We start from the raw sequence: 18,940 nt of genomic DNA on the forward strand, positions 1-18,940 counted from the left end.
AAGGGCTAGGAAAGTTTTTAATGTAACTGCTGTTAGCTGAGGGACAGCAAAGAGGAGAAAACATCAAAACACTGTTAAGAAAATTCTTTAGGCACTGATAACTCAAGTCACCTAATGGTTCTCAATCTAATGGGAAATTGCTAGAAGCATTTAATGTGGTTCCCTTATCAAATCACAGCTAAGGCATGATTATTTTATAAACATATGTATATGTTTATAGGAAATACGCAGCTATGTCAATCAAAAAAAATCACACCAACAATTTCTTAAAACAAAATCATTATAGTAACTTCTGAATGATTCATGCTTCAACTTACGTTCTTGGCAAACAATTTAAAGAAATACATATATATAGGTAGATGGTTTTGATTATTTAGAGAAAAATGTTTTAAATTTTAATTCATATATTAATTTATATTACTGTGCTAGTTGCCAAGTATTTTGAGTGTCACCCATGCGTCATAAATGTCCAATGGCACATTTTAAAACTGTATGTGACGAGGAACAATACTTCATTGTGTGGAGACACCCTGCATATCGTAAGACATCTCCATCTCTAGGCCATGCCTTCCAAGAGTCAAAAGCCCCACCTGATCACAGGGATAACCCAAATAATCCCCATTATGATTCTAGAAGGCTCCATAGGAACCCAACAGTCTCTCTGCTAGCCATTTGCAGGTTTAGTGGCTAAAAGCAGAGGCTGAGTTATAAGAAGTCAGGCTTTGGAAGTCTGAGCCTCCGGAGACTGGGCCAAATTTGCATCTTCTCTTCTCTTGTCTCCTTCTCCAAGAGCTTCACACTTCTGCAATATATCACCAATCTCTCTGCCCAAATAGGTTGAAAGAGGCAGTGACTTGCCTAAGATCACAAAGAAGGTTAAGTAGCCAAGACAGGAACCAAACCCAGCCCTGACTCCACTCCAGTGCCTCACAGCACCCCCGTGGGGTAAGCACTCATTACCCCCATTTCCGGGTGCAACACAGAGTTGCAGAGAGGCAGCCAGGGCAGCCCAGGTTCACAGTGGCAGGAAGCAGCATCACTTGGGTTGGAACCCAGGTCTCCCCCACTTCAGAACCTGTGGTCTCAAAAGCCAGGTACACACACCAGGGGTGTGTGTGGGACAAGTCATGGGAAGGAGGAAAAGTAAACAAAACCTATTTATTTTTAGTTTTAGAATGGAATAATTTAGGCCTTATTACTAACATACAGAATGATAGTAGTGTCTGTATATAATTTATAAATAAATACACACGTTGGGGGCATATGGCCCAACAGTTTTTACTCTTAGGTGCATGATCCCCAGAGGAAGGCAGCCATCGCTTTCCCGGCTGAGTGGTGTGGCCTCCCAGAAGTCCCTCTCCAAACAAACCACTGTGAGAGAGGGGCACAGAGGGCGGCTTCCGTGTGGGCTCCTAGACTGACAGGCTGGGCTCAAGTCCCCACTCTGCCACTTCTTCAGCTGTCTGATCTTGGGCAAGTGACATTACCATTCTGGCCACAGGCTCCTCATCTGGAAAATTGGAGTAATAGCAGCTCTCACCTCAGAGGACTGAGGCGACGGACAGATCAGTTCATCTGTGTGAAACACTGAGAACGATGATATACAGTAAGTGCTCAGAAAATGTGAGCTCTGTTTAACCCACCTAGCAAGTAAGCTAATGGGTTGCAGAGAACTAAAATAATGAGGTAAACCAGTTAATATGGAGTGGTTCTTAACCACAGCTGCATCTCGGAGCTCTGAACCTGTTTCCTGATCCCGAAGATGGGGTTAAAAGCAGCATGCACCTCACAGGGCTCTCCCAGCAGGGGAGGTCGCGTTCTGGAAGAAGAGGAGTAGGCATCCTGTCCAACTGGCCCAGGCAGTGGGGAAAGGCTCAAGAGATGGGAGATCTGTGAAGCAGGGGCCCCGGGGCTACTGTCGTCTTAGCCCCACAGTAGGACAAAGGCGCCCTCTAGTGGAGGAAGGAACCCCAGCGACCAAGTGTCCAGAGGGCTCTTCGTGTGCAGGACACTGATGGCACTCGCTGAATTCTAGAGGAAACAGGCACAGAGAAACTAGGACAATTGCTCAAGGCCAACAAACTAGTAAGTGGTGGAGGTGGAGTTTGACTTGCTGCAGTGCGGCCCCAGAACCCATACTTTCTTCCTCTCTTTCCAAAATTGTCCATGCCCTAGAGCCCGGGTTCTTGGAAATCTTGGACAGGGCACTTCTTTGATGTGCAGGGCTGTGCTGGGCCCTACAGGGCGTTTTGGCATATCTGGCCCGTCCACCAAATGCCAGAAGCACCAAGATAAAGGACAGCTCCCGGTGCCCGAATGTCCCCCCAACCCCAGGAGCAGGCGCTGAAGCTTCGGGCGCTGGAGCTTCAGACGCTTCCTGCCAAGCTCAGGAGTGCGGGATTGGGGTACTCGGGGTTCTCGATGACCCCCGGGCCGAACTTGAGCTCTAGGAAGCGACGGTAGTTGTTAGGCGCCTGCGCCACGAAGCCAGCAAAGGGCAGCGGCACAAGAGGCTGCAGGAAGTGTTCAGGAAACTCGACATCCTGCCGGTGGTCCAGCCACGTGTCCTTGGTCATGACCCCATTGCGTGGGTAAAAGGGCCACAGGTCCACATGCAGGTGGTTGCTCTCACTGTACTGCACGCGGAAGAAGTCGCCCTCTACGGCCTTCTCCCACACGAAGCCACGCTCGTCCACCACCGAGCCCGCCTCGGCGCCCTGCAGCTGCTCACAGTTGCCCACGTCCTCCAGGTAGATGCCGAGGTCCACGTCGTAATCCCAGGGGATGATGTCCCCGTGGCGGGCCGCGCCCAGCAGCGAGCCGCCCTCCAGCCAGTAGCGTACGCCGGCCGCCTCCAGAACGCCCACCACGTAGCGGGCAGTCTCGCGCAGTGCGCGCAGGCAGCACGGGGGCGTCCAGCGCTCCTCGTAGAGGTAGGCCGGCGTGTCACCCACCACGGTCCCGAAGCAGCGCGGGGAATCCTTGCTGCAACCAAACCACTCGAGCCGCGTGCCCTCCCAGCTCACCAGGCGGATGCCCAGCGCCCGCAGCAGCGCTGCCCGCCTTGCGCGTCCTTCACGCTCTGCCTTCCAGCGCGCATGGGCCGCGGCCAGCGGGGGCTGGCGCGCCACAGCAAAGGGCAGGTCCAGCAGGTGCACCGCCCAGCCGCGGAGGGCGGTCTGCAGGAAGAGGCTGGTGCCCACCGGCCGGGCCAGGGGCGCCGAGAGGTTGAAGAGGTCGCGGGTGCGCAGGAGCACCACGGCGTCCCCGTCCAGGGCGTCGCAGCGGAGCGTGGAGGCGGACGGGCCGTAGCGGGCTGTCCACTCCCGCAGGCTGACGTTCAGGTAGAGGCACCGGGCAGGGTTGGCGGAGGCGATGGGGGCGGCCACCAGGCGTGCGCCTCCAGCCCGGAGCACCTCCACCATGTGCTCCAGCTGGCCCGGTGCTTCGGCCCTCGCGCCGTCGGGCACCAGGGCTACATACTCGGTGGCCACGTAGGTCTCGGGGCGCGAGGCCGCCGCTGGCCGGTCCAGGGCGGGCTGGAGCAGTGCCAAGCGAACGTTGGGGATGTGGGGCAGGGCCAGGGGCGGGTAGGGGAGCGTGTCGGCTGCCACCACCACCGGCTGGGCTGGGTCCTGCTGCAGGAAGGAGTCCACCAGCTCTGGCACGGCGTTGTCAAAGGCCTCAAACTCCCGCACCAAGATGGTGACTCGGGAGCTGGCGGCAGATGCACGCCGGGGGCCCCGGGCCCGATTGTTCCTGGGCTGGTGTTGGAGCCATGAGACATAGAAGAGGACCAAGAGGTTAAGGGTGATGGCGGCTGCCAGGGCAGCCTGGCAGCGGGTGAGCCGCATGGGGCCGAAGTCAGGCCCTAGCTGGGCCTCCAGGTCATCCTGGGGATGGGAGAATGAAAGGGGAGGCTGAAGTTGGCTATCAGAAAGCCTCCTCCACCCCCTACAAGCACCCCATCATCGGCCTTGCCCTTCTCTCCCAGCTCTGGGTCCATCTGGTTTCAGCTTAGACTTCCCTTGCCTGCAGGAAGCCCTCTCTGACCTCCCATGTAACCCCTCTGGGCTCCTTTAGCCCCTAAGGTTTCCTCACCCTAGCCCACCACTCTAAACCGTTACTGCGTGGGGATCGGTTTTTGTCCCCCTGATGGATGATGAGACCCATGAGGGCAGCCCCTGAGCCTGTCTTGGTCACTGCTGGGTCCCCACTGCCACCCCTCACAGAGCCAAGTACACATTAGGTGCTCAGTTTTTATCAAATGAATCACCTTTATTTCTTATTTATTGAATCCCACCCTTCTATTTTTTGTCAATTTCTCACTCAGGTTTGGGTGCAGTTGTGAACACCCCAAAGCCCCACTTGTACCTTCTCTACCATCCCCTCCTCCAGGAAGCCACCCGTGACCCCTCCCTCCTTTCCCTCTCACACCCTGGCCTGAGCTCTAGGGTGAGGCGGGTGCTACCGCCTCCGTTACTGGCCACCGAGCCCCTTCCCTGCTGCCCCCTTCTCACTTCCTCAAATCCTGTGGCACCTGGTCATCAGTTTCCTGATGGTCAGGCAGAACCTTTGGCTTCACAAGAAAAGCTAGAAATGTTTTCTTAAATCAACATTATCCCAATTTTTAATGTGGACTACAAATTAATCTTTTTAAAAAGTGGAAAGTGGCCCGCCCTGCCCCTTTAAGACTTCCAAAAAGCACCCGCCAAAACAAAACAAAGACCACAAAAAAATACAAGAAAAAAAAAAAAAATTTTTTTTAATTTAAAAAAAAAAAAAAAAAAAAAAAAAAAAAGTGGAAAGGGTCAAACTCATAGAAACAGAGAGTAGAATGGTGGTGGCCGCGAGCTCTGGGGAGGGGGAAATGGGAAGTTTTATTTCATGGGTATAGAGTTCCAGTTTCCTATTGCAAACAAGTTATGGAGAGTGTTTGTACAATAATGTGAATATTCCTAACACTACTGAACTATACACTTAAAGACTGTTAAGAATAAATTTTGTTATGTATATTTTACCACAATTAAAAATTATTTTTAAAGAGGAGTGGGCTACATCAAAAGTGGCTGTGGGCCATAGGACGCCCAGTCCTTCCTTACACTGGCCACACTCCTCACCAACCCCCAGATGTCGCTGTCCCCTTGTCACCATCACAACTTGAATATTTGGCTGGTTTCCAGCACAAGAGGTGTAACGAACTCTCTAGGTCCTGAGCGGATGTTCAAAAAAGTACCCCCATGAAACAGGTTTCTACTCTTCCCAGAGAGAAACACATCAGAGATTCAGCTTCTTTTCCTAGCTCTAATTACTTCTGATCCCTCCTCCCCAATCCCGCAGCTCCCACCTCAACCTGGGTCCACCCAGATGACCACTCAGCCAGCCCTGGTCTCCTGACCAAAAGGCAGCCAGAGAGGGGTCTTCACAAATGTGACCTGTCCCTCCCTGCTCAGAACCTGCCATGGCTCCCCAGTACCCTGGGGAGAAAGTTTAAGTTTTATTTATTTATTTATTTTTATTTTGGTATCATTAATGTACAATTACACGAGCAACATTATGCTTACTAGACTTCCCCCATTATGAAGTCCCCACCACATACCCATTACAGTCACTGTCCATCAGCGTAGTAAGATGCTATAGAATCACTGCTTGTCTTCTCTGTGCTATACCGCCTTCCCCGTGTCCCCCTCCCTCCCACATTATGTGTGCTAATTGTAATGCCCCTTTCCCCCCTTATCCTTCCCTTCCCACCCATCCTCCCCAGTCTCTTTCCCTTTGGTAACTGTTAGTCCATTCTTGGGTTCTGTGATTCTGCTGATGTTTTGTTCCTTCAGTTTTTCTGTGTTCTCATACTCCACAGATGAGTGAAATCATTTGGTACTTGTCTTTCTCCACCTGGCTTATTTCACTGAGCATAATACTAGCTCCATCCATGCTGTTGCAAATGATAGGATTTGTTTTCCTTAAGTTTCTTATAATATTCCACAAGGTCTTGCCCATCAACTACTCTAGCTCCATCTGCCATGAGTCCTCAAACTCTATGCTTAAGCCACTTGGACTTTTCCTCAAACAGGTCTTCTTTCTAAGCCTCTGCACATTCTGTTCTTTCTACTTAGAAGAATCTCCTCCTGAATACCCACCCTTCCCATACCTCTTTTTCTCCTCCATAAGTATAACTTTTTCTCTTTTCTCTTCCATAAGTAGAACTCCTATTAATGCCTCAGGCCTCAGCTCAAATGACCCCTCCTCCAAGAAGCCCTCCCTGAATCCCAGGCTGGGCCAAAAGTCCCCTTTGGGCTCCCTGATCACAGCTCTGCCCATTCTGGCTTGGCACCGGCTGGGGATGTCTCTGCTTCAGCAGACTGCAAGACCTGGGAGGGTAGAGCCAGGGCTATCTCTAGCTGCTGCTGTGTTCCTAGCACATGGCTGGGCCCTGAAAATGCCCTTGACAAAAAAAAAAAAAAAGATGGCCAGGGTCAGGTGTCTGTGCATCTGTAAAATCCATTCAGGTCCCTGGAGCCAAACTCTACATTATGGCGGTGTGCCTGAGGCCCTGCCCCAGTCTTCCTGCCTCCTTTCTGTCTCTCTCCTACCAGGAAGGCCATCCTACCCATCTTCACCATCCCAGTCCTGCTTATTTTTCTCTGACCCAAGCTGACTGGCACTTAAGAATCTGAGTTGTACTTTAAGATTGACGTCTTAATCTTTAGATCTTTGGAATTGCCTTCTGGACCGTAGATTGATCCCTCCTTCCTTCAGGCAAGTCTGAAGGACTTGTGGGAAGTCTCCAACATGTCAGACAGTGTTGTAGGCATTGGGGACATGGCAGTGGACATACAACATACAGAGACAGAAAATGCCTGACCTCACACACAAGTCACATTATTGTTGGGGAGGAACCTTTGGAACCAAAGAATCTTGGGAGTCTTAAAAATCTTAGAATCATGGTGTTTAGGTACACAGAATCATAGAAGAAACTCTTAGATGGTTTTAGAATCTTGTGAAGACTCTAAAGAGACCATCCTTCTGTTCCACCCTCATCTGCTACAATCTGTATCTTATAGTGCCAGAAGGATCCTGTTAAAACTCGAATAGGTCCTATGCTGCATCTGTTCAAACCCTTCTGTGGCTCCCAAATCACTCAAACGAAAAGCCAAGTCTTCACTGTGGCCCATAAGGCCTCATGAAATCGGGTCCTCAAAGAACAGCAGGTATGATTGCCAGGTGAGGAGGTGAACAGACCAGAGAGGAAGAGAAAGGGATCATCTAGCGCCCTAATAAGGTGGGTCTTGGCCTTCCCAGCTGTAAGGGCTCCAAATCCCTTCACCGGGGGAACGTGGATGAAAGGTTGCTTTTGAAGGTCTGGATGTTCGATGTTTTTCTGAATCATCATAGGATGACAATAATGTCAACAATTCTAGCTGCTTGTGATATGCCAGGCCCTCTTCTAAAAATTTTACACATATTAACTTGTTTAATCTTCACATTATGATCAGATCTAAAGTTGAGGGAACTGAGGCACAGAGAAGTGAGGTCACTTGTTTAAGGTCACACAGCTGGGAAGTGGTGGACCCAGAATCTGACCCAAGAAGCTGGCTCCAGAGTTGTGCTTTCAACAGATAAACTCTGTTGTCTCTCTCGGGTCCTCTCAGCCCAACTCTCAGTCCATCTTCAATGAGTCAGAGACAGCCCTAGCCTGACAGGTGCTTCCAAAGCTGAATATAGCACATTAATTAATTCATTTGACTCATTAACTCAACAAACATATTTGTTGAGTGCCCTATGTGCCAGATCCTGTGTTCTGGGGACATGGGATGAATGAAGGCAGTCATGGGCCAGCTCTCTAGAGGCAGGAAGATGAAAACTACACAAACAGCTTACAGATAGGGCAGGAAATACCAGAAGGGGGTGTGACAGAGCAAAAATGGCGCAGGAAGCAGAGAACAGTTAAAGCTTGACTTTGTCTCTCCATTCCCCACAAAATAGCATAAGTGGATTCAGGTTCACTTCAGGCCTGGGTTCACCTGGCCTGAACTCTGATCTGGCCTGAGCCTCAGTTACTGAATCTGTAGAATGGGAATGTCATGGGCTGAGGAAATGAGTGATATGTGGGAAAGCCTTTGGGGACAAGGAAAGGGCAGTTTTCACATGAGTGTAGGTAACACTGAGGGACTTCTTACCTCCTAGGTTGCAGGCTGGGGGAGCTTCGAGGAGGTGGTTCCAGTCCAGTTCAGCTGCCCAGCTGAGGGAAGAACCAGAAAATCCCAAATCAGCTAATTTTGCATAATAGAGCACAATTTCATCTCACAAAAGTGGCAACAAGGTTGGGGAATCATTTCCCTTAAAGTTCCATAAGCTCGGGCACCATCTGGAGGCGTCCCAGGAGTGGGTGGGAAGGATGTCAGTTATCACAGCAATAAAACCATCCCTTTCTTATGAAATGTGTCCAGAAAGGTAGGGCTAGAAGTAACATAAGTTGTTACCATGACAACGTCTTCCCTAGACACTCCATCCTGAGAGACAATCCTCAAACGGCCCCTACTTTGGTGGGCGTGGTTCCTAGGGTCACTGGAAGGGGGACTGCTCCCTTTACCCTGTTAACCAAGACTAGGCCTTGACTGTTTCACACTTTCTGGTCCAGGCCCTGTAACCACAGCAATTACTTCTCATCAGGGCATCTCCTCCTCTAAATAAAAACACCTGGCTGGTTTGGTCCATGGACCTCCCACGACAGGAAAGAGGAAGATGGTTACCATGGTAATGCTAGGGGAAGGGAGAGGGTTTGGGAAAGATGCATTTCCCTTAGCGATCAGTGTCCTTGGGCTGGAGCCCTTTCTACCTGAGTGCTAGGTGAGGTTGCCATAGTAACCAATGAGCGTAGCGGCTGAGGGACCATCCAGGACTTAGGTTACTTTAGCAACCTCCTCCGGTGCAGGGACAGGAGGGGTTTGGAGCTCCATAACCACAAAGGTGGAAAGGAGGGGAGGCCAGAGTGTTCGTGGCTGGGGAAGGGTTACCATTATTACCGACCTGGGCCAGCAATCAGGGAGCATGGGGCCACTGCTGAAACCACCCGTGCGGGTCGCCCTTTCTCTCAAAGACTTATAGCGATTGTCGAGCAAAGTGGTATTTGAGTCTATACAGGGTTAGAATCTTTCTTTGGGGCAAAGCGGGAGGGGGACAGAAAGTGGCCCCTCGCCAAACCCGCCCTTCTCAGGGGCGACCCTCGCCGGCGCCCGGGGTCGCATCTGCCCTCCTCGGCGCCCGCGCTCCTGCCCCGCCCCTTCCCGGCCACCCGCGCGCGCCTTGGGGTCGACCCGGGTGGGCGAGGCGCGCGCCCGGGCTCGCTCCCGTCGCCGCCCCACCACCCCGGCCCAGTCGAGCGCGCGCTGGGGTTGGCGCGGCCGCGCAGGCGCGCGAGGAAGAGCGGGCGCGCGGGCCGGCCCCGGGGCCTCCATGATGGAGGAGCGAGCGGCCGCTGCGGTCGCTGCCGCCGCCGCCGCCTCCTGCCGCCCGCTCGGCTCCGGCGCCAGCCCGGGCCCGACGGGGGCGTCCCCGGCCTCTGCCCCTGCCCCCGGGCCCGGCCCGGCTGGTAAGGGAGGCAGCGGCGGAGGCAGCCCAGGGCCCACGGCGGGGCCGGAGCCCCTGAGCCTGCCCGGGATCCTGCACTTCATCCAGCACGAGTGGGCGCGCTTCGAAGCGGAGAAGGCCCGCTGGGAGGCCGAGCGCGCAGAGTTGCAGGTGAGCGCCGCCCCGGGACCCCCGACCCCCGCCCGGCCCGGCCCGGCCTCACCCGCCGCCGCCGCCGCCGCCATCTTGGAGCAATGGCCGCCGGGACGGCCGGGGGGGCGGAAGGGGCCCCAGACCGGCCCGGAGACGGAGTGAGGGGCCGTCCAAGGGGGGTCCTGAGCCGCCCGGGTGGCTCAGGGTGGGAGGGGGCGCCGGGGCGGGAGGGCCGTCTGAGAGGAGGGGCGCAGGGGTCCCGAGCCGGCTGGGAGCGGGACTGGGACGAGGGGTGGGAGTTAGCGGACCGGCCGCCGGGCTCCTGGGAGGGGAACCCGGGAGAGCTCCGCAGAGTTGGAAGGGTCCTGTATGGGAGTGAGCCAAGCTCAAAGGGTGCTGGAGCGCTCCCACCCGGGTCCCCGGCCAGGTGCGGGTTGGAGGTGGCGTCCCATGGGCTCCGGGTGGGAGACGGGGGGAGGGCGTTGGGGGCACCTGGGACCCGCCGAGGACAAGAGCCAGTCCGGGCGGCCGTCCTGAGTACGGGGAGGAAGTCGGAGAGCCTGGGACCGGGTGCGTTTCGGAGCGTTTGGACGGGGAGAACTGAAAGACGGCTGTGTGGGGACTCGGGATGAGAGGAGAGCCTCGAGAGGTCCCAGGGTGGAAATGTGTGCCCCTCGCTCTGAGGAGGGAACTTCGGGGAGCCCTGGCATGTGTGGCTACCGAGTGCAGGGAAGGGTTCCTGGGGTGGAAGCAGGGGCCCAGCCAGGACTTGACCTAGGAGCCTGTCCACGCAGGTTGAGAGTGCAAACTCCAGTTTTGGGGTGTGGAGGGCTGGGAGGATGGTCTCGAGACGGGAGGTGTGTGCAGGTTGTCCTGTGGAGAGCCCTGAACTGGAGTAAGAGAGACCACGCATGCCCAGTGTGAAGATGATGGGACCTAGGATGGGGACCGCAAGGAGGAATCTGGGCGTACCTGGAGGATGGCAGGGGGGAGCATTTCGTAGAGCAGGAAAGGCGGTGTGAGGAAAAATCTCAGAGGAATACTGGGGTGAGATGTGTTTGTGTAAGTTTCTGGGAAAGAACCCCATGGTTTGTGGATTATTTGGGGAAAGGGATGTGCCCTGGGATGATGTTTGAACCAGAAGAGCTGGGCTGGGTTTTGTGACCTTGAGAAGTGTGGGTCCGTTTGCGGAGAGTTTCCCAAGTAGCCTGGGCATCAGAATATAAGGATTTGAAGCGGTTCAGGCGTAGGCCAGGAGGAGGCAGAGGGTTCCTGAGCTGGGGTATTATTAGCAGGAATCAGTACCTGCTTCTAGCAACCCATCTTTCCCTTCCTGATTTGCTGTTTTCTGCCTAGTTGTGGCGGGGACCTAAATAACTGATTAGAATGTTGTCCGTAGGGTGAATAGAGCATTCCACAATTCTCCAGCCCCACTAGGGATCTTAGCTGTGTAGCAGCTGAGGCTTGGGTTGAGGTGGGAGAGGAATCCTTATGTAAGTGCCCCTGTCTTTTATGTCCCACTCTCTACTTCCAGGACTCCTTCCCAGCATACATCTCTTTTGACTACCCCACTGTGTAAGCAGGACCATGTCATTGCCCTCACTCAGGGACAGTGATAACAGCTGCAGTTTATTGAGCACATATTAAATGCCAGGCACTGTATTAAGCACTAGATAACATAGTAGTATTTAATCCTTGCCACATTCTGGGATGGTGAGTGATGTTATTCCCCTTATTATTAAAAAAAAAAAAAGACAAAAAGGCTTTGAGAGGGTCAGTGATTTACCTAGGATCACAGCCTGTGGGTGGCAGGGCCAGTCTATGGGCTTTCAGGCCTGTGCTCTATACCTGTGCCACCCAGTTCAGATGAGAAAACGGTTCCAAGGAAGCTCGGTGGCCCCCAGGATCATCCAAGCAGTCGTAGCTGACCTGGGACTGAATCTCAGTCTCTGGGACAGCACACCACGGTACCCCCATAGCGCCCACTACACCACATTTCATCTTTGAGACTTAACGAGGGAAGAGAAGTGTGTTTATTCCCTCACTTAGTGGCCCGTCTTGGAGTTCGGGAGGAACTTGTGGATAGCACCTAGTTAGGCTGTCCTTTTTCTAGGCTCTGCATCACTTACTTTGCACTTGGGGAGGATTTTTGTTCTGTTCTGTTACATTAGTAAAAATGGGAAGATCTGAGGGGAGTGTGTGTGTGCATATACATATATAAGCAAAAAGGGAAATGACCCCCCTTTCATCTCTTTCCTGTTGTGTTTAGCTCTCCTCCGCAATCGTTACTGCTATAAAAGTAGTTTAGCTCTGTGTGTGTAATATATGAGATCATACTATACGTTTCATTCTGTGACTTCTTTCACATACTCTTGTGCCTTGGTGTTCCTTTCATATCAGGGAGCTCTTGCTCCTTATTTTTGATAACTATGTTCCTCTGGATGTTTGCACCATAGCTCAGTTATTTTTCCCCATCACCAATGGCTGCAGTGAACATATTCCTGTATGATTATAAAACAGAGCGGTTGGGTGGAATAGTAGAAGAGGTGTGTTTAGAAAACGGGGATGGGTTCTGCCAAGGTGCCTCGTGTTGACACTCAGCAGCACCACTTTGCACACACCTTTGCTCGAGCACTTACCGCGTTATCGCTTGTGGTGGTGTGACTTCTCCTGTGAGATCTTTTACTCCCCACACTGTGTCAGATTTTCCTGGTGAGCTCTGAATACCTTTCCTCCAAATAGTTGAGTAGAGCTGCTTCTGGCTCAGGACCTGCTGTGCAGTCAGCGCTCAGTACATTGCGTGTGGCGGCAGAAAAGGCAGCCCCCTGTGAGGTCCTGCCAGGAGGCACCCCAGGATTGGAGCAGGGAGGTGGTGTGGGTGCAGCCTGCTGATAAGCAGGACTTGGCCAGCTGGGGAGCTTCCAAGAAGTAGGTGATGTGTGTAGTTTTTGCCCTTCAGAAACTCCCAGGCTAGCAGAGGAGGCTAATTTGCACAGGAGGTTATTAGGAACTCCACATGTTCACACACAAGTTGAGTCCTTGATTGTATGGCTCTGCCCGGGACCTGTGGCACTTCTGGGAAGGGGAGCTCTTTGGGCACAGAGGATCCCCTTGGGGAATCCAACTGGGCATTCATGTAGGAGCAGTGACAAGAGGCGCGGCGGCGGGTGTGGTGGAAGAGAAGAGAAGTGCGAGGAAGGTGCGGAACCGGCGCCTCCCTGCTTCCAGCCTCACAGGGGCTCTGAGGGACCCAGTGGGGACAGACCATTGCCAGGAGCCGCCGGAGCTCGGGATGGAGGAGTGCAGATTAGGGAGGGCTACATGGACCAAACAGGGACCCTTCCCTGGGGCCAGGACAGAAAGGCCAGCAGCGGGGTGCAGAGAGGTGTCAGCTCCCAGGAAGCGCCTGGCGGGAAAGAGCAAACAGCCGGAGTGCAGGCGGAATGTGTCCCAGCGCAGTTCCGGGGCGTGTGTTCTAACAGTCTGGGTGAGGGAGTGGCTGTGGGTAGATACGGTGAGTGGAGAAAGGTCAGATCCCAGACTTAGCTGCCAGCCCACCAGGGATCACAGGTCAGGCAGCAGAGGCCACTGGTGTTTGCGGAGTGGGAAGACTGGACACCAACACGTCCCTTTAGTGAGTTCTACCAACTTCGGACACTTCAACCACATATTTCTAGTTCTCTTTTCTCCCTCTGCCAGAAGAACTGGGACCAGGACAAGAGAGCAGAACAGGCCAACTAGCTCCTTGCACCATAATTAGAAGGGGGATTAGGGCTCATACAATGGCAAAGAGATGGAAGAGGGGAGTCTGAGCGAGACTGGTGCAGTTCTTGACTCCGCTTTCTTCCCTGACAGGTAGGTCACCAGGTGTTAGGGTCCCACCTTCTAATTGCCTCAGATCCACTCAGCCCCTTCCTGCCCCATCCTGTCTGGGGCACTGCTTTTCTCTGTGGAATCTCTGGATTGCTTCCTTCTGTGACTAGCTTTGCGCCCGCCCCCAGCCCTCAGTTCTCCACATTCTAGCTGGAATTACCTTTTTTTTTTACATGCACATCTGATTATATCCCTCCTTTGCTTTAAAACCCTTCCGTGGCACAGACTTCAAGAAGACACTAGTGGTTACCAAAGGAGAGGGGTGGGCAAAGGTGGGTGGGAAGGGAGGGAGAAAGGGATTGTGGGGTATCATGGTTGGTGTGCATGGTGTGTGTGGGGTCATGGGGAAGACAGTGTAGCTCAGAGAAGACACATAGTGACTCTGTGGCCTCTTACTACACTGTTGGACAGTGACTGCAGTGGGGTATGGGGGGGCACTCGATAATAAGGGTGAATGCAATAACCACATTGTTTTCTTGTGAAACCTTCATAAGAGTGTATATAAATGATACCTTAATAAAAAGTAAAAAAAAAAACTGTTCTGTAGCTTCCCCTATGCTCTTAGGATAAATTTCAAACTTGCCAACATGGTCTGCTGTCCACTGTCAGGCCTACAAGCTTCTCTGCCTTTCCTTACTAACCCATTTACACACTCTGATGGCCACACTAGCTTGTGAGAGTTCCTTAAGCTCACCACCCAAGTCTTGTCTCAGTCCTCTGCTAGCAGCACCCTCCACTCCCCTGGCTAACTTCTAATCAGCCTTCAGGTCTTAGCCGAACTGTCATTTCTTAACTCCCGAAGTGGGTTGGTGTCCCTTCTTCCAGAACACCCTTTGCTTCCTCACCGTGGCCCTAGTCACACGTATGTTAGTTGTTGCTGCTTGTGTCTGTCTCCCAACTCTGGAATTAAAGCTCTGTGGTGGCAGGAACCACTGGTCTGCTCCATTATCCACAGTGCCTCGTGGTCATAGGCCATCACCAGTGCTGGATGTTGAATGAATGTCAGCTTTCGGCAGGCTGGGCTTGACGCTGGGAAGTAGAAGGCTCATAACGGAAGCCCAGAGGGTAGGGAGGACAGTGAGGTCCTAACTCGGGGTTTGTGTTTGATGATTGACCTTTTCTTCTCCACCACTCCTCCTACCTTTTAAAAACAAATCACAGACAGTATATTTGATGGACTGAGAAGGTACACAGAGGACAGAAATGGAAACTTCTGAGATGTTGGTCACATGTGAGCCCATCCATCTGGCTTCAGATATTTATGTGTTGATTTAAAGTGTTAAGAGGAAAAGGTCCCATTCCATCAATGGATAGATGCAATTTCTTTTCCATACCATACCTGGTGACATATATTTATTTGTTCCTTGTCTTACACCCCACCCTGGAATACAAACCTCATCTTGTTCAGTGCTGTAGCCTCTCTACAGCTGTACCTGATTCACAGTTGGGGTTCAGTAAATATTTGTGGAGTAAATGAAATGACTGAGTTGATACTTTTGTCATACATTAATGCATGTATATCCCTTTTTATTTTTTCAAAAGGAAGCCTACCATTGCAGTTATGCCTGGGGGGTAAATTCCTAGAAGTGGAACTGCTAAGACAAAAGGAATGTGCCTTTAACATTTTTATAGATTTGGCCAGATTGCCCTCCAGAAAGGGTATGTCAGTTTATGACCCCACTGCTGATGTACGAATGTGCCTGTTTCCAGCCCCTGCCAGCGTTGGGCATTACTTAGCATGTGCTCGCTTCTCTGCTAACCTGAGGGAGACACCTGGTCCCTGGGAAAGGGCAGAGGCGATAGGCCTGTCGCGCTGCACCCCAAGTGCACAGGGGAGGAGGTCAGAGCTTATCGAGCCCCACAGAGAGGGAGAGCAGAGTGGGTGGGCATCTGAGAGGCTTCTGATAACCAATGGTCCTGGAGCAAGGCTTTGAGAGTTGGCATGGCCAGGAAGAGGTGTCTGGGGCAGCGCAGGGGCTTCTGGTGGGGCCATTGAGGTTCTCCAGTGAGCATGTGATGTGTGGGGACCGGCCCCAGGAAGATGCAGCTGCCCGTGGGGCAGGAGGCCTGTAAGCCACAGACATCCCTGCTTGGTGGGTCTCAGGGTTCAGGGGGCTCCTAGCTCGCTTGAAGTCTGGGCCCATTTCAGTATTGTAGAAGATGGACAGGCAGAATAAAAATGAGAGGAGGGAGGAGCTGGCATTTATTAGCCCTTCTTCTGTGCTAGGCCTTGGACTGAAAAGGGCTTAACACTTAAGTGGAAGGCACTCTCGTGAGCCCTGTTTTCTAGAAGGGGAAAGGGAGGCTCAGAGATAGCTGATGACCTACCTAAGATCACACAGCAAGTGGCCGAGCTGGCCTGGAGCTCAGGCTGTCCCAGCCTGGAACAGTGGAGCACTTGGGGAGAAGTCGGGGAGAGCCCTGCACTCAGGGTTCGGCACAGGGCTTCCAGAACATGGGCAGGAGCCAGGATCCCGCCTCGAAGGCCGTTGGCCCAGTATCTCTGAAAGACCTGTTGACAGAGCAGAGCAGACTAGGACTGCCCATGCCAGCAGATGGTGTGAAATGGTTGGCAGGGCCTGCTCACGTCATGGCACATCTCCCTTAGCCTGGCAAACTCCAGGGGGACGCTTGGTCCCCATGGTGGGGATTGGGTTGGTAAAGCTTTTGCCTTGGAGCGGGAGCTGAGCCGAGCCACCCACTCTTGTCCCTAAGCTCCAGAAGTAGCTTCCTACGCCTCCCAGAGACAGATGCTCTGGTAGGAATAGTGAGACACCACCTCCAGCCCCAACCTTAGGGACAGCACCTGCCTTGGGGTGGGGGGGAGCCCAGGGCTGGTAATGTCTCCCTTCCCCGCTTCATCCTTGATCCAGCTTCTCCCCAAAAGGCAGAAACCACATGAGGCCTGAGCTGGTTCCATTTTCATTTCAAGGGTTAGGAGCCCCCTTCAGCTTTCATTGTGGGTGATGTGGCAGGAGCTCTGGACACAGATCCAGCATGCCCTTCCACTGCTCCCTTGAACCCTGGTTCAAGGTCGTCATGCCTGAAGAAGTGGCTGCTGCATGTCATTGTGGGGGTAGGGGCTGGAACTGATTGTCCCTGAGGGAGGGTGGGACATGCGGCAGTGAGCCTGAGCCCTGCTGTCTTGCTGTTCCCTCTGTCGCCCCCAGGCTCAAGTGGCCTTCCTCCAGGGAGAACGGAAAGGGCAGGAGAATCTCAAGACAGACCTGGTGCGGAGGATCAAGATGTTAGAATATGCGCTGAAGCAGGAAAGGTGAGCCCTGCTGGCCTGCCCTGCCTCTGAGAAGTGGGGAAGCCAGGCATACTCCCTTCCAGCTGAGAGAGACTGGGGACCACCCAGTACTGTGTGGTTCTAGGAGTGGGATCAGAACAGGGCACAGTGGGTGGGATCTAGGGTAAGGGCTGGTAATAATATTCATAATGGTGGCGGCCTGCTGAGTGCCAAACACCACATAGTTATTGTCTTAGTTGTCCCTCCAAATAGCCTAGTGGGTACGCTGGAGGCTTCCTGAGCGTGAGGATTTAAGCGAGGACTCCTTGGGCTGGGATAGCAATCCCGTCTGCCTGCCTCTGGCGTGGGCCCTTCATGGCGCCGTCTGCGGTGCCTCCACCAGGGCTGCTTCCTAGTGACGGGCGTGTAGGCCAACTCAGCCTCAGAAGGGAGCGTGCACTGGGGGGGGCCCTGGGATTCGGGGCTTCTGTCTGCTCTTTGTCTCTTATTCATTAATCATTTGCTCTTTTAGGGCCAAGTATCATAAATTGAAGTTCGGGACAGACCTGAACCAGGGGGAGAAGAAACCAGAACTATCAGAACAAGGTACCCACCCTCTGATTCTCCCACCTGTCCCCTCCCAACGAAACTGGATGTCATGGAGGAGGGCGGAGCGGGGCCACCTCCTCTTCACTTTGCTCTGTAGAAAGCGGCCTTGGTGGACAGGGGCCGGGAGGGGTTGGCCTCACTCTCGTGCCCCTCCCCGTCAGCTGCTCTGCCAGGTGCTGTGCTGGGCCCCCAGGGGCGGGGATGGTGGCCAACAAGGCCAGTGCTGCCTGCTGTCCCTCCGTGAAATAGACACCCAGGGTCCCTTGTAGTCCAAGCTCTGGGAAAGAGGGATCAGTTCAGCAGCGGGATGTGAGAGGTGGTGGGAGGCTGGGAAGAGGCTTACTGGCTGTGGCAGGAACCAATAGTGCTGGTGGCAGAAGTGAGGGGCTGGGTGACCTGTCGAGGCCTTCAGTGCTCAGCTAACACTGATTATTGTTCTTTCGGTCAGACTCCTATCAGGATGCGAATTCACAAGGGCAGGGGCCATTGTTTACTGATGTGACCCTCGTCAGGCATATAATAGATGTCTGATAAATATTTGATGAATAAAATAAACATGATCTCATAGTCCTCAGTAAGCCCAAGAAGTGCTTTTTATCAACTTCTTTTAATAAAATTCATTTCCCAGAAGATAGAACTGAGGCTCAGATAGGCGAACTACCTGCTCAAGGTCATACAGCTGGGAAAGGGCGGAGCCAGACTTAAACCCAGTCAAGTCTGTGCATCCTCTCAAGCCAGGCCAGCTTCCCGCGTAGGAAAATAGGAACATAGTGTGACTAGGTCTGAGTCTGGAGATAGCTGGAGGGTAGTTTGAGGGATGACCAGTCAGGAGGCTAGAGATGGGGAGCTCTGAGGGGAGAGGGCAAGTTTCAGACACTCAGGAAGTGACTGCGGGATACATGACAGTGACTGACCAGGGGTTGAGGGTTGGGAAGACGGAGGAAGTGATGGGTACATAGCAGTACCCTCACTAAGACAGCCTGTCTCTTTGCTTTCCTCTCTCCAGTCTCCAATGGCCCTGTGGAGTCGGTCACCCTGGACAACAGCCCACTGGTGTGGAAGGAGGGGCGGCAGCTTCTCCGACAGTGAGTGTGCAGAGGGATGGGGAGTCATTGTGGGGGGTGCACATGTGTGCGTGCTTGGCTTGGGAGATAAGCCCGGAGACTCCACAGTCCTTCCTGTCCCTGATGGGGATACTAACCTGTCAGGATCCCTGCCAGCCACAGCCGAGCTGGCCTGTCACCCTGTGGGTTAGAGCCCTGCCCAGAGAGAGGGAGGGGAGAGGTGCTGTTTGAGGCAGACATGGGGGTGCCCCCGACTCCTGGAAGGTGATCCCAAAAGGTTATGTGTTTTTTTTTCCCCCAAAGGTAATGTTAAACTATTTCTTATTACTAAAGAGATTTATGTGTTTTAGAAAAGTTGGGAAACGGAAACACAAAACGTAAAAGTCACTCGTCACACATCTCTGTGAACATACCAAAAAACACTGAATTGCACCCTTTA

The 18,940-nt window shown here is 53.1% G+C and overlaps 2 protein-coding genes across 4 annotated transcripts in view; one reads left to right on the forward strand and one right to left on the reverse strand.

The window, feature by feature from the left end:
- FKRP (fukutin related protein) lies at window positions 1-9,836 on the reverse strand. 2 transcript variants are annotated; one of them, XM_036885393.2, is made up of 3 exons: window positions 9,794-9,836; window positions 8,181-8,242; window positions 1-3,893 (listed from the first exon to the last, which is right to left on the reverse strand). In XM_036885393.2, the coding sequence occupies exon 3, from the start codon at window positions 3,852-3,854 to the stop codon at window positions 2,367-2,369; it is 1,488 nt and encodes a 495-aa protein (XP_036741288.2). In that variant the 5' UTR covers window positions 3,855-3,893; window positions 8,181-8,242; window positions 9,794-9,836; the 3' UTR covers window positions 1-2,366. The 2 variants fall into 2 exon arrangements, with proteins under 2 accessions (XP_036741288.2, XP_057349059.1); XM_057493076.1 differs by lacking the exon at window positions 9,794-9,836 and adding an exon at window positions 8,594-9,270.
- STRN4 (striatin 4) overlaps window positions 9,407-18,940 on the forward strand; it is a 26,028-nt gene continuing 16,494 nt past the window's right edge. The window contains exons 1-4 of one of the 2 annotated variants that reach the window (XM_036885389.2): window positions 9,407-9,741; window positions 16,767-16,870; window positions 17,361-17,434; window positions 18,444-18,522. In XM_036885389.2, the coding sequence (XP_036741284.2) occupies window positions 9,457-9,741; window positions 16,767-16,870; window positions 17,361-17,434; window positions 18,444-18,522 (542 nt within the window). In that variant the 5' untranslated portion in view covers window positions 9,407-9,456. The remainder of the gene's footprint in view (window positions 9,742-16,766; window positions 16,871-17,360; window positions 17,435-18,443; window positions 18,523-18,940) is intronic. The other variant, XM_036885390.2, reaches the window with a different exon arrangement.

The sequence above is a fragment of the Manis pentadactyla genome, chromosome 15 (genome assembly GCF_030020395.1).
Source record: "Manis pentadactyla isolate mManPen7 chromosome 15, mManPen7.hap1, whole genome shotgun sequence".
NCBI classification, from domain to species: Eukaryota; Metazoa; Chordata; class Mammalia; order Pholidota; family Manidae; genus Manis; species Manis pentadactyla.

What these genes read in the sequence shown, in the direction of transcription:
- FKRP (XM_036885393.2), bottom strand. Translation starts at nt 3,854, where the DNA reads ATGCGGCTCACCCGCTGCCAGGCTGCCCTGGCAGCCGCCATCACCCTT.